This window comes from Lissotriton vulgaris, chromosome 2_1, assembly GCF_964263255.1.
Source record: "Lissotriton vulgaris chromosome 2_1, aLisVul1.2, whole genome shotgun sequence".
NCBI classification, from domain to species: Eukaryota; Metazoa; Chordata; class Amphibia; order Caudata; family Salamandridae; genus Lissotriton; species Lissotriton vulgaris.
In genome coordinates this window covers 1,784,000,100-1,784,015,317 of record NC_141687.1, presented here as the reverse complement: position 1 = coordinate 1,784,015,317, position 15,218 = coordinate 1,784,000,100, and the positions used below count along the sequence as shown (strand labels likewise).

Here is a 15,218-nt window from a genome sequence, read left to right as displayed (position 1 = left end):
ACAGCTGAACGAAGGGTAAATATTACATCAATTCTTCCGGAAAACATTGACCCCGCCCCTATACCGCCATCACTAGAACCCACCGCGGAAAGTAGTTAATCTTACGCTTCTTTCCGGAATTTTAAATCCTGGCGGGCAGTCGATGATGTGTGGGTTCGGATTTAGCCTGCTGACAGACTAAAACGAGCTATCAGTTTTGAAAGCACTCGTTCAAACGGCTTTCACGCTGAAGGGGGGCTGTCACCGTATTTAAAATCGATTGTCCGCGCACCCTGTTGTAAGAGACGCTGTGGGCATGGCCACGAAAAACGGCGAGGCCATAGAAAGCACCACGGCCTATGACTACTATGCCCCTCTCCTTGATTCTGACGCCGAAAATGAAAACGTCACTCACGATGAAAATCACGGTTTTACTGAACACATCCTGTCAAATGCTATGTCCGCTCTTCTCCTCTTCATATTTATGACCTACATGGTGGCAGGTAAGAATGCTAACACAATATTCCTCAGTTTATAGTATATTTTATGGTTTTAGAACATGATGTTTGTTTTGTAGAATAATTGGTGCCATTGAAGTTACTCGGCAAGTGTGCCCGTCTTAAGTTTGATGCCTACCAACCAGCATTTTGTCGTATTAAGATTGCCATTTGTTTATGTTTAACTATTCTGCAAGGGACAAGAGTCAAATACAAATTTGTGTAAAATCCCAATAATTATTTTTAACATAAGTCTCTATTTAATGAATTTTTCTGCGAGCTTGCATGTAGAAGTTCCTATTAAAAAAAGTAAAAAGCCATGGATTTTACTGTTTTTTTCACATATATATATGTATATATGTATATATATATGTATATATGTATATATATATGTATATATGTATATATATATGTATATATGTATATATATATATATATATATATATATACCATATATATATATATATATGTAATTTTACTGGTGTGAACATAAAATTTACGTAAAATGCAAGCTAGACTGGTTAAGTACCAGGCAGGTTTTGCCCCGGAAAGTAAATACCCTACCCAGACTTTGCGTCACTTTGCTCTGACGTAGAATCTTTGTCAAATCTACCCCTGGGAGTATCCCAAGTCACCTCTGGGGAGCTATTGTTTCCTATTATTGGACCTGGCACTTTTTGCAGGGTCAACCACAGCTTTTTGCCTTCTGTTCCTGTACCCCATTTTGTTGGCAATACTAATATGAGCATTTTTTCCCTGCTTACCAGTGGTAAAGGGTTTATGCTCTCTGCCCAAAACAGGATACAATTAGCCTTTGATTGGTACTTGTAATTTTAAGTACTACATGTACCCAGGGTCTGTACATTAAATGCTACTAGTGAGCTGCCGCACTCATTGTGCCACTCACTAAAGTAGCCTTTTAAAACATGACTCTGCCCTCTGCTTTTAGCACCGGGATACTCCTGTTGGAGTGAGTGTTCTACTACTACGTATTCATAACATAACATTAAAGTTACTTGTTCTGTGCTCTCCTTTTTACAAGGTCCCCAAACCTCTATTGCTGTTCAGTCATAGGAGGTAACTGTCATTGTCAGTTGGCAGCTGTCAGCACTCCTATGGGCTTGATCTGTTAGTTCTGTTTCTTCTGCAAGAGGTCTGGGCACAGCTTGCAAACAAAAAATCCTTAAACAACAAATATCACTGGTGCAAATTCAATCATCTGGCGTTGGGGATCTTAAATGTGGGTGCTAGAGAGTTTTAAGTTGACTGCTGCCCACATCAGGCTCTCCTCAACAGCTATGTGAGGCACAGTTGGATTAGAAGTAGCTGATAGACATCAACGTTAAAGATATTGCTTGCTGGAGCATGCTCCCCCCCCTTCCTGTTGTGTAATTCCTCATCATTGTTGTCAGCATGTCCATCAGAGTGAGAGTGGGAGCTGAGAAGAGAATGACAATGAGGGACTCGAAGGTGACTTTGAAATCTACCACATGTGCAAAGAATGGAACAAGGCGCATATGGCTGACAATACTGGCCTGCAACAAATATTCACCACAATTTATGTGCAAATCAGCCTCATTTGGTTACAGCATTGTTTCATATCATGTTATAGATTAATTCATTGTGTAGCTGCAAAGGTAAACCTGTAACATAATTATAAATGTCTTTCTACTTTTGTGTAAAAAAGGCCGGTACCTGTCAGTACCTGTCAATTGCGATTCATATTTTGGATTATAATACCCCCCAAAAGTAAAATCATTTTCCTTTTTGGAAGGCTGTTATTCCTCAGAAGTTGTTCTCCCTAATTCTCAAAAGGTGCTATCATCTCATACTTACATACCCTCACAGCTCTGATAAGTGGAAGTGAAGCTATGAGTTGATTGCGCAGCAAGGCTGTGTGTAATGGTAGGTGACAGGGCACATGTTTTTCTTGAACATGAAATACCTTTAAAAAACAAGAGACGAGGTGTTGCAAAAAGATGAACAGCTCAATTAATTAAACAGTGCGACAGGAGAACAGTTACAGGCATAATGTCGGAGGACTGTCTCAACTTACAATCGATCTGACATGGATTTTTAAACAATTCATTGAATGCCATAAAATAATTCAGGCGATGCCAGATAAAGACTTGACCTGAGGTTCCGTAACGATCGTAAGTGGTGTTTTTGACTCGCACGAATATGGTCGAGTCTGGTATCTATGAACAGCAAATGACGAGCTTAGTGGGTGTACGCAGTTTCGCTGTGCTAGCCTAAACCGTTCATTTGTTTCTGTACCCACGGGTTCCATCTTAGATACGGCATCCATTTTGTTTCTTGCCCTCAAGTAGCCAGCGAACGGACGCTGTCCGCTTCGCGACCCTGGGATTCCCAAGACTTTTGCGGAAGACACGTTTCCTTTGAAAGTGTCTTTATGATGAGGGGGATGACACTGTAAGGCAGATGGCCCTGCTCGAGGCTCATCTTGCCGTGCCGGTCTATTGTCTTAGTCGTGCATCTCATTAGGCACGTCCCTTTGATGACTGCAGTTCGTGTTTCCCGATACCACCCCTTTTACACCCTTTCCGATCTCCCCACTGTTTCTGCCTTCCTCTGCACCTGTCTCTGTTCCTTCTTCGATCTGTTTACTGCCAATTGGAATGTACTAATGGTGGGAAGATGGGTTTTTACAGTTGGGAACCACCAAATGTTTCCGTACTTATGTTCCGGGCCCTGAAGGCATCAAAGCAACCCCTTCTGGTGATTACGATGGGAACCAAGTTGTAAACCTTTGTGTACCATGTTAACCTATGAGAGAAATGTGTATAAAAGGAGCGACCTACAGTAGCAATTCGAATCAGGCTCCGTGAACCTACATGCTATGTACTTCTCGTGACTTCTGTGTTCCCTGCAGTAATAAACCTCGAAATCTTTGACGCCGAAGGAAGTGTCCTGTGTCTCTGTCATTTGTACGCCGGAACAGGTTACCCACGAAGGTTTCAGGTGTTGTCCCCTGGCACCGCTGGGCCTTAGAATAACCCAGTCCTTCAGACCGATACAGGGTCTTACTATCCATTAGCATTGTTAAATACGTACAACAAAATAATCGCCATAGTGCTGGCCGACCGCCTGGCCTCATTGGTGCCATCATTGGTGGGCACAGACCAAGATGGCTCTGTCCTGGCCTGCCCTGAAAATCCGTCGCTTCTTTAGGGTTGCCACTTATTCCATCTTCAACTGGCTGCACTTGGGATGTCTGGTGTTGGATATGGAAAAGGCATTTAACTCCCTGGAGTGGCGGCTTCCTCTGTCTAATCCAGCTGCTATACACACAACCAACGGCAAGAGTGAAGTCCGGCTCGTATATCTCCGAACCCATACCGATTGGTCCTGGAACTTGTCAGGGATGCCTCTTCTCCCCACTATTGTTCACCTTGGCGATGGAGCCATTGGCTGAGTTGCTTAGGCAGCAGGGTGCTGAATGGGGCGTCCCGTTGGGAGATGGCATACATGCAGTATCATTGTATGCTGACGACATCATGATATTTCTTAAGGATTTCCGATGCCTTCCAATAGCATTGATGAACACCCTGGCTACCTTCGCTAATCTGTCAGGACTGAAAGTACACTGGAGTAAGTCCTGCAAATATCTCTTCAGGCATACACAACCATACCGCCAACTTCAATGTGGTGACATAGGTATACCCTGGCGACCTTTAACGTTCAGATACCTTGGAGTACGCATATATCATAGTCAGGAGGGCCTGCTGGAGGGAAACTTAGGCAGAGCAATGACGGCACTACATTCGCAAATGACCTTCTGGCGCAAGTTCCCATTATCAGTTGCAGGCGGCATCGCTGTGGTGAAGATGGTGGTCCCCCCCAGACTATTGTTTCACTTCACAAATCTACCCTTTTACGTAACCCCGGGCATATTTCAGAAATTTGAAACTGTCCTAAAAGAATTAAAATGGAACTGTTCCCGCTGTCGGGTGGCTCTGGCAAAGCTTTATTTCCCGTCTGACAGGGGAGGCCTAGCGCTTCCTAATATGGTAATTTTATATTACAAAGGTCCTAGGTTTTTAATGATATTTAGAGGATTAATTTGCACAGGCTAAAAATAAAGACTGTGTTTTTTGCTTCAGTGTCCAGCGGACCTCGATGTGTTTATTTTCAAAGTAGTGAAGATAATCAGCATAAAGCGAAAACATTTCGCACAAAATAACTGGGCACAAGCCTGTACCAAGTCAAGGGGAGACAATACAAAAAGAAAAAGGACACAGAATTCACAGGCAAACAAGGAGAACAGGGTGGCTTATAATACAATGCAAGAGGTTCTTGAATAAGCACAAACCCACAGTAACTGCCGGGAAAATTAAAGATCATATAGCGAGCAGTACTGCTAAACAGTCGACGAACGTTTCGATCCCTATCTCCAATAATATAGTGGGATCATCTTCAGGACTAGAATTGATTTTGCCTGAGTTGTCAAGTGAGCCTGTAGGGTATAAACAGGAAGAAAAAAGAAAAGAAGAAATTTTTCTGTATCAAATATTTACAGAGTGAGTGCTAAAAAGCTAAAATGCTTGTCAACAACCGTTTTTTCATGCGAAATGCAACGTGTGCACATGCAGTCGAGTGTTCCCAAAGGGCACGGATCTCAATCTGCTCGTGTTTGGGATGCGGGAGAAAAGATCTAACAAGCAAGGCATACCGCGTTCATTTATGTGGCAGTGGTGCTAAGTGGCGGGGAATATAGTGTTTGGGTGAAGGAATATCGTGGCGGTGGGAGTGAATCATGGGAGGTAATTACCACGAGCCGGGCTGGATGGGCCAGTCGTGGATGGACAAGCTTCCGATCAGTTCCGATTACTGGTAATACCTGAAAGGATTGGTTATGGTTATTATTCGGTGTGTGACAGAAAAATTACACACACGGCATATTATAATTAGAAACCACCATTACCGGATTGACGAATCAGTGGAATCGAAGGATTAAGGCCGGCCAACAGCGGTCGAATTATTCATGACCTAAAAAGAAGGTATTGTAATCCAAAGTTTAACATTAAAGCAATTATACCAAGGTGACAACGTGGGTGCAGTGTAGGTAAAACGCACATTACCGAGTGAGCCTAGCGTTTTGCGTGGGCTCGATACAGGACTTCAGTTTATAGGGGGGTGTCGTCTGTGGAAAGAAAACAATGGTTGAGAATTGGAGTGAGGGGCAAATGGTAGCGATTCGGTGAAAAGTGTGGACAATTGGTTACCGTAACCGGGGGTCAGTTCCACGCGAGGCACTCAATAGAAATGGCCTCTTCCATGCGAGCCTGAAATAAAAAAATCAAGGGCGCACGTGAAATATATCGCGAGTATTCCCGGGTTCATTTGAATCCATGAGGGAGCCGCGGATCTTTCCAAAGCTTACCTTAAATTGCTCGTAGAGGGGCCGCAATGGGGTCCCGTCACAGCAGCGCGATGGCCGGATGATGAGCGTCTGCATGCAAAGACGCCTAATATGCTACCTCGAGACAGGAGTAAAAATTGAAGAAGGGCTACAAGCTGGTGCCGGTATCGGTCGCCATATTGGAATGGTGAATTATCCGACCAAAAGGTTCGGAGTGACCAATAAAGGTACTTATGCGTGGTATGCGGACCTGGGGTCATCAGTTTTTGGATTAGATAAGGGCTAGGGTGCCCGCCGTGCCCCGTGACGATGGTGGTGACTAAACGAGTCAAGAGTGAGTTGTGCCGGTGTGGGCGCCATTTTAGAGTGGTGAGGTACCGATGGGGTGAAAAGGACTAGTGAGGGTGCCACCAAATGGTTCGCAGTGCCCACGGTCTCGAGCCAGTTCTATTAAAAACCAAGCAGTATCAAACCAACTGACATTTCAAAGAATGTTACATTTTAACGGACAGACAATTATTTTGTATGCTCATGTTTCGAAGGGATCATAAATGAACAAAATTCATATTAGACTCGTCCAGTCCTCGGTTCTGTTAAGGCCATCCTGGATGGAGTTAAACTGTATGATGGACTTCAGTTCTTCTTTATTCAGTAATTGTCCCATATTTCCACCTCTTGGAGGGAGTCTCAGTACTTTCAACACAGTCCATTTCAGTTCATTATCAGAGTGTTTTTGAGCTGCAAAATGTTCCACCAATGGTGCATTCGGGGTGCCGCACCTGATGCGGCTCCTGTGTTGTCCAATGCGAATTTTTACCTTTTGGCTGGTCTGCCCTATATACACTTTCTGACAGGGGCACAAAATTAGGTAAATAACATTGCAAGTGTTGCAGTTAGAGAAGGAACGACATTGTATCGTGATGTTGTTAAAGGTAAAACTTTTTCCTTCGATCGTGCTATCACAGTTATTGCATCCGCCACATTTTGCATGCCCAACAATGGGGGACAGACCCCATACATTTTCAAGTGTAGTTGATGGTAGAGGAGCAGGTAGAGCAGCTCTTACAAGGTGATCCCTAAGGTTTTTACTCTTTTTAAAGGCAAATACGGGTTTTTCCATAGAGAGGGCACCTGTGTTTAGTATTGGCCAATGCTTGAGGATACTTTTTCTTAGTGGATTTGAGATGGGTGAGAAAGTGGATATGCACGGTATGCGTTTAGAGGTAGTCTTTTCTTTTGGTGTAAGTAAGACTTCCCTGGGGCAATACCATGCACGTTTGGTGGCGTTTTTGACTAATTTCTTTGGATACCCCCTATCTTTGAGTTTGGTTGCCACAGTGGTAGCTTCTCGGAAGTAATCCTCCTTACAGGAGCAGTTACGCCTGATTCGCAAAAATTGCGAATATGGGAGTGAGTCGCGTAATGCTCTCGGGTGGTTACTGTTGTAGGCTAAAAGGGTGTTTTTCTCAGTGGGCTTCCGGTAGAGACGTGTCAATAGGGACCCTTCACTGTGGTAAATGGACAAGTCCAAAAAGGAGATAGAGTCATGGTCAGTACTGATGGTAAAGGTAAGGCCCAAACAATTATTGTTCAGCCAGTGTAGGAATTGGCGTAGGCAATCGTCACTTCCAGTCCAAATGATGAAAATGTCATCGATATACCTACGCCAAAACCTAACTCCTGGTAAGAAGGGATTGGTGGGGTTGTTAATGACATTAGTCTCTATTTCATCCATAAACAGAATCGCCAGATTCGGAGCAAAAATTGCGCCCATGGCGGTCCCCTTGATCTGTTCATAGAAAATGCCATTGAAGAGGAAAAAATTCCTCGTAAGGCATATCTCCAGGAGTTGAAGGATGAACATGCTAGGTACGGCATGAGGCCGAGGCCGTGAATCCAAAATCTTTTTGATCACTAACAATGCTGTAGTCTGTGGAATATTAGTATAAAGGGACTCAATGTCCATGGTTACGAGTGTTTCAGTCACGGGATTGTATGGATGATGCTCGATCATGTTAATCATGTGCATTGAGTCCTTTATATAGCATTGTGTGGAAGGGACAAAGTCTTTAATAAAAAAGTCTGCGTAAGAACCCAAGGGTTCCAGGATGGATCCGCAGGCTGAAACAATGGGGCGGCCTGGCGGGGTTTTTTGGTCTTTATGTATTTTAGGTAACGTGTATATTACCGGAGTTCTCGGCGATTTTATTAGACTCAGGATTTCTTTGGTAGGATTATGACTCAGTCTTTTATAGTGTTCCTTATTCTCAAGTTGTCGCATTATTTCTGAAACATATGCGGCTTTTTCTTGCAATACTGAGTCATAATCCTACCAAAGAAATCCAGAGTCTAATACAAAAAATCACGAAAGAGGGACTTGAAGCCGGTTTTCTATCAAAAAAAGAGTATATTTTTCTGAATGTAAAATCGCCGAGAACTCCGGTAATATACACGTTACCTAAAATACATAAAGACCAAAAAACCCCGCCAGGCCGCCCCATTGTTTCAGCCTGCGGATCCATCCTGGAACCCTTGGGTTCTTACGCAGACTTTTTTATTAAAGACTTTGTCCCTTCCACACAATGCTATATAAAGGACTCAATGCACATGATTAACATGATCGAGCATCATCCATACAATCCCGTGACTGAAACACTCGTAACCATGGACATTGAGTCCCTTTATACTAATATTCCACAGACTACAGCATTGTTAGTGATCAAAAAGATTTTGGATTCACGGCCTCGGCCTCATGCCGTACCTAGCATGTTCATCCTTCAACTCCTGGAGATATGCCTTACGAGGAATTTTTTCCTCTTCAATGGCATTTTCTATGAACAGATCAAGGGGACCGCCATGGGCGCAATTTTTGCTCCGAATCTGGCGATTCTGTTTATGGATGAAATAGAGACTAATGTCATTAACAACCCCACCAATCCCTTCTTACCAGGAGTTAGGTTTTGGCGTAGGTATATCAATGACATTTTCATCATTTGGACTGGAAGTGACGATTGCCTACGCCAATTCCTACACTGGCTGAACAATAATTGTTTGGGCCTTACCTTTACCATCAGTACTGACCATGACTCTATCTCCTTTTTGGACTTGTCCATTTACCACAGTGAAGGGTCCCTATTGACACGTCTCTACCGGAAGCCCACTGAGAAAAACACCCTTTTAGCCTACAACAGTAGCCACCCGAGAGCATTACGCGACTCACTCCCATATTCGCAATTTTTGCGAATCAGGCGTAACTGCTCCTGTAAGGAGGATTACTTCCGAGAAGCTACCACCTTGGCAATCAAACTCAAAGATAGGGGGTATCCAAAGAAATTAGTCAAAAACGCCACCAAACGTGCATGGTATTGCCCCAGGGAAGTCTTACTTACACCAAAAGAAAAAACTACCTCTAAACGCATACCGTGCATATCCACTTTCTCACCCATCTCAAATCAACTAAGAAAAAGTATCCTCAAGCATTGGCCAATACTAAACACAGGTGCCCTCTCTATGGAAAAACCCGTATTTGCCTTTAAAAAGAGTAAAAACCTTAGGGATCACCTTGTAAGAGCTGCTCTACCTGCTCCTCTACCATCAACTACACTTGAAAATGTATGGGGTCTGTCCCCCATTGTTGGGCATGCAAAATGTGGCGGATGCAATAACTGTGATAGCACGATCGAAGGAAAAAGTTTTACCTTTAACAACATCATGATACAATGTCGTTCCTTCTCTAACTGCAACACTTGCAATGTTATTTACCTAATTTTGTGCCCCTGTCAGAAAGTGTATATAGGGCAGACCAGCCAAAAGGTAAAAATTCGCATTGGACAACACAGGAGCCGCATCAGGTGCGGCACCCCGAATGCACCATTGGTGGAACATTTTGCAGCTCAAAAACACTCTGATAATGAACTGAAATGGACTGTGTTGAAAGTACTGAGACTCCCTCCAAGAGGTGGAAATATGGGACAATTACTGAATAAAGAAGAACTGAAGTCCATCATACAGTTTAACTCCATCCAGGATGGCCTTAACAGAACCGAGGACTGGACGAGTCTAATATGAATTTTGTTCATTTATGATCCCTTCGAAGCATGAGCATACAAAATAATTGTCTGTCCGTTAAAATGTAACATTCTTTGAAATGTCAGTTGGTTTGATACTGCTTGGTTTTTAATAGAACTGGCTCGAGACCGTGGGCACTGCGAACCATTTGGTGGCACCCTCACTAGTCCTTTTCACCCCATCGGTACCTCACCACTCTAAAATGGCGCCCACACTGGCACAACTCACTCTTGACTCGTTTAGTCACCACCATCGTCACGGGGCACGGCGGGCACCCTAGCCCTTATCTAATCCAAAAACTGATGACCCCAGGTCCGCATACCACGCATAAGTACCTTTATTGGTCACTCCGAACCTTTTGGTCGGATAATTCACCATTCCAATATGGCGACCGATACCGGCACCAGCTTGTAGCCCTTCTTCACTTTTTACTCCTGTCTCGAGGTAGCATATTAGGCGTCTTTGCATGCAGACGCTCATCATCCGGCCATCGCGCTGCTGTGACGGGACCCCATTGCGGCCCCTCTACGAGCAATTTAAGGTAAGCTTTGGAAAGATCCGCGGCCCCCTCATGGATTCAAATGAACCCGGGAATACTCGCGATATATTTCACGTGCGCCCTTGATTTTTTTATTTCAGGCTCGCATGGAAGAGGCCATTTCTATTGAGTGCCTCGCGTGGAACTGACCCCCGGTTACGGTAACCAATTGTCCACACTTTTCACCGAATCGCTACCATTTGCCCCTCACTCCAATTCTCAACCATTGTTTTCTTTCCACAGACGACACCCCCCTATAAACTGAAGTCCTGTATCGAGCCCACGCAAAACGCTAGGCTCACTCGGTAATGTGCGTTTTACCTACACTGCACCCACGTTGTCACCTTAGTATAATTGCTTTAATGTTAAACTTTGGATTACAATACCTTCTTTTTAGGTCATGAATAATTCGACCGCTGTTGGCCGGCCTTAATCCTTCGATTCCACTGAATCGTCAATCCGGTAATGGTGGTTTCTAATTATAATATGCCGTGTGTGTAATTTTTCTGTCACACACCGAATAATAACCATAACCAATCCTTTCAGGTATTACCAGTAATCGGAACTGATCGGAAGCTTGTCCATCCACGACTGGCCCATCCAGCCCGGCTCGTGGTAATTACCTCCCATGATTCACTCCCACCGCCACGATATTCCTTCACCCAAACACTATATTCCCCGCCACTTAGCACCACTGCCACATAAATGAACGCGGTATGCCTTGCTTGTTAGATCTTTTCTCCCGCATCCCAAACACGAGCACATTGAGATCCGTGCCCTTTGGGAACACTCGACTGCATGTGCACACGTTGCATTTCGCATGAAAAAACGGTTGTTGACAAGCATTTTAGCTTCTTAGCACTCACTCTGTAAATATTTGATACAGAAAAATTTCTTCTTTTCTTTTTTCTTCCTGTTTATACCCTACAGGCTCACTTGACAACTCAGGCAAAATCAATTCTAGTCCTGAAGATGATCCCACTATATTATTGGAGATAGGGATCGAAACGTTCGTCGACTGTTTAGCAGTACTGCTCGCTATATGATCTTTAATTTTCCCGGCAGTTACTGTGGGTTTGTGCTTATTCAAGAACCTCTTGCATTGTATTATAAGCCACCCTGTTCTCCTTGTTTGCCTGTGAATTCTGTGTCCTTTTTCTTTTTGTATTGTCTCCCCTTGACTTGGTACAGGCTTGTGCCCAGTTATTTTGTGCGAAATGTTTTCGCTTTATGCTGATTATCTTCACTACTTTGAAAATAAACACTTCTAGGTCCGGCTGGACACTGAAGCAAAAAACACAGTATTTATTTTTAGCCTGTGCAAATTAATCCTCTAAATATCATTAAAAACCTAGGACCTTTGTAATATAAAATTAGTAGCTTAACCCATGGTCCTTGGCCATTACTTTGGGTTCCCTTGTACACGCTCCCTAATATGGAGCAGTACTATCTGGCTTCACAGCTCCAGTGGGTGGCTAGGTGACTAGCTGGCCTGCAACTGTCTGACACTGCCATGATGGGCCCACTGCGGTCTGTGGGGGACATGTGTTATTTATTCCATCCGTGTGCCGGCTGCCGTCCACCTGATCAATTGCTACTGCAGGTTGCTTACAAAACGTATCATAGGAGCCTGTACATAACTCGTGCAGAGACACCGTATGCCCGGGCTACGCCTACCAGGGATAGTCTGCTCACAGTTGCGAGGTTAGTGAACTGGCTAAACGCAGGTGTGCAAACACTCGGGGACCTCTACCAGGACACAGCGCTCACTCCATTTGAGGAGCTGATGGAGGCATATGAAATATCACCTGGTCAATTCATACTCTACTATTTAATCTTGGCAACTTTGAGGGGTCATTGGGGTGACATGAACGCGGAACAGCCCATGCATCATACTATATAATATTTGTGGTATACACCTGTTACAACGCACTACCATTACAACGCGACTTTTACAACGCATACCATTACAACGCATTGTGGGTTGGGCAGTCATCACCACAGCTGTTTTGCGGATTCACTCCGGCTTCACACAGCGGTGCCTATGCCCTCTGTTAGACAGAGTTGGGAGACAGATAAGGCGCTGCCATTTACTGGTAAGGAATAGTCAGAGATATTTCTTAGTCCCACATACATTCCGCGCAATGCGCTTTAAACTCATACAACACTACATAATCCAGAGGGCCTATCTCACTCCTGAGTGAATTAACACATTCTATGGCCGAACAGATAGGGCATGCCCTAGCTGCATGCAAGTGGGAGCTGATTTATTACACATGCTATGGCACTGTAACTTTCTAAGCTCATACTGGAGGCGGGTCAGTGAAATAAAAGGGGCGACCATGGATCGCCAACTAGAATGTACCTGGGAGGGGTGTATACTGCACCTTTACGCCATGGGCAAGAAACTGCAACCAACTTCTCGCTTCTTTGACCTGGTCATGCTAACTGCTAAGCATCTCCTAACCAGGATATGGAAAAGGCCAGACCCCAACAATACCAGCATGGACTCAATCATTCTTAGTGTGGGCCAGGGCAGAAACAAAGCCGCTTTACGAAGAAGATACCCGGGGCCTCCACAAATTACCTATTGTGATGCAATAGGAGATTATGGTACAGGACGTATATGGGTCACTGGAGGACGGGGATGGGGATCCAATTCCTGCTTCCCCTCTAACTGTCACTTAGATATGAGTGCACAACCAGTCACTCCTACCAGTAGCTGATAGATTAGAAGGGCCTTCTTTCCCCTACACATCTGCAATTTCCCCTTTGAGCCCCTATCCCTGCGGAATTCTCAGGCAGAGGCAAGCTTGGAGTGGCCTGTGTCTCAACAATACAAACTTATACACATGCAACCACCCCCTCACATCTCCACACACACAGTGGCAATATGTGGGATCTTGGCAGAGAAAGAAGAGACACCTCTGAATTCCCCCTACTCTATAACAAGGGAAGCGAAGTCTGTCAGAAATGCACTGAACATGAAACGCCTTAAGTCACACATGTAATGTCTTGCAGCATTGTGTACATGTAATGAGACACATTAGTTATAGTATGAACATAATATAATGCTCAACAGTTTTTTTTACACATGTGTGAATCGATTGTACAATCTCAAACCATTAGCTCTAGTGAGTACATGCGGACCGCATCCCTTATTACCTTCTGGCAAGCTCATTGCAGTAATGCACAATGTGTATAGCGGACAATCACAAATTGTAATGTAAAATTGTGAATAGCAATTAACCAGTAGAACTGTTTAAAACCCTGTATGAATTCAAATGCTACAAATCTAATGTGCAGCTGATGTGTATTAACAAACATCAATAAACAGATGTTTAAAAAAATAAATAATTCAGGCGATCCTTTTTGGGTGAGGAATGTGAACCGCTGTCGTTGGATCTATAATAAATTCATGTATTTGATGAGGAATCCGGGTGAACCTCGACCTTGCGTGAACACAATGCAGCCACTGGGTAATGAGTCCAAATGTCTGGCCTTTGGAAGCACTAGATCACTGTGTCCTTATTGGCTATGTGTTCCTAACTTCATGTGGCATTTGACTTTATGGTGTTTTGGGAGCACACATACCCATCTGGCCATGTGTGCCTTACTGAGGCCAGTCTTCCTGGACCATTGAGGTGTTTTAATGCTTATCTATGGGATAGATCCGGGGTTTCCGGTTCAAACGTTTGTCTGCCAATTGTCTACTATGTTCTACGCCCCAGTGACCTGTCAATCAGTGACCTCAGGCCTGGGTCTCAGCGCCTGCCTTACTACGTATTTCTGAATCGGGGTTGATGTGGAGTTCATAACGGGAGAATTGTTCAAGAGAGATGGAATTTCATTTGTATACATGAATGCATTGTTATACATATTGCCATCAACTTTCTCAATATTAACATTCCCCCCTCTAGTTGGATTTTTTAGTTCACTATCTAACCCATACTGCATGACAGTTACTTTATTGGGGCATGTTGTTCTTCAGTTTTAACAATTACTACTTTCCTAGTTACTTGCATTCCACCCAATTTGAGGACTGTGTTTGTACAGCAGGTAAACCACAATTACACAGAACCACACAAAACAAGAACACAATGAAAACTGACAACAACGATGTGTATAGACCGGAAAGCCAACGGGGGAGCCAGGAGAACCAATTCGAGAACCACTCTTGCCCAGGGGCATCTCCCTCCTCATGCATGTCTCTTTGTAAATGTTGCAGTGTTCATCATTTTGAGAATTTCCCACCTGGTTATTTGGAGTCAGTAGGCATTAGATTTTGTCTGCACAGTGAACAAGCATTTGCAATGCAATAGGTCTTGCATTAGGAAAGTTTGAGCTATTGGTATTGTAAATGACACATTTTGTATTTATGTGTTTGTTTTAAAAATAGCTAAATTAATAGCTTTGTCATTTACAATGCCAATACTTTTAACTTTCGCAAATGTGACACCTGTAGCATTTGTAATGCAATATGTGTTGTATTTACGTGACTTACATGTATTGATATTACAAATAAGAATTGCTTCAAATTTTTTAAAATAATTAATACTTAAATAAAAAAGTCATTGTAATTTATAATTGCAATAGCTTTAACTTTCATAAATAATTTTTATGAAGATTATGTTTAGTGTATTTTATTGTGACGACAATCCAAGCACAGAAGTTAAATATTAACATCTTTTTGTGACATTTGTAATAAAGCTTGAAACATTGAGAGAACATAATTGAACCAGTTGTTGTTGAA

The 15,218-nt window shown here is 43.4% G+C and overlaps 1 protein-coding gene across 1 annotated transcript in view; it reads left to right on the top strand.

Moving 5' to 3' along the window:
- Positions 1 to 295: 295 nt before the first annotated feature.
- Positions 296 to 15,218, top strand: part of LOC147733269 (sperm-specific sodium:proton exchanger-like) — a 7,973,824-nt gene continuing 7,958,901 nt past the window's right edge. Inside the window, exon 1 of the mRNA XM_086956195.1 lies at positions 296 to 482. Coding sequence (XP_086812321.1) covers positions 296 to 482 — 187 coding nt within the window. The remainder of the gene's footprint in view (positions 483 to 15,218) is intronic.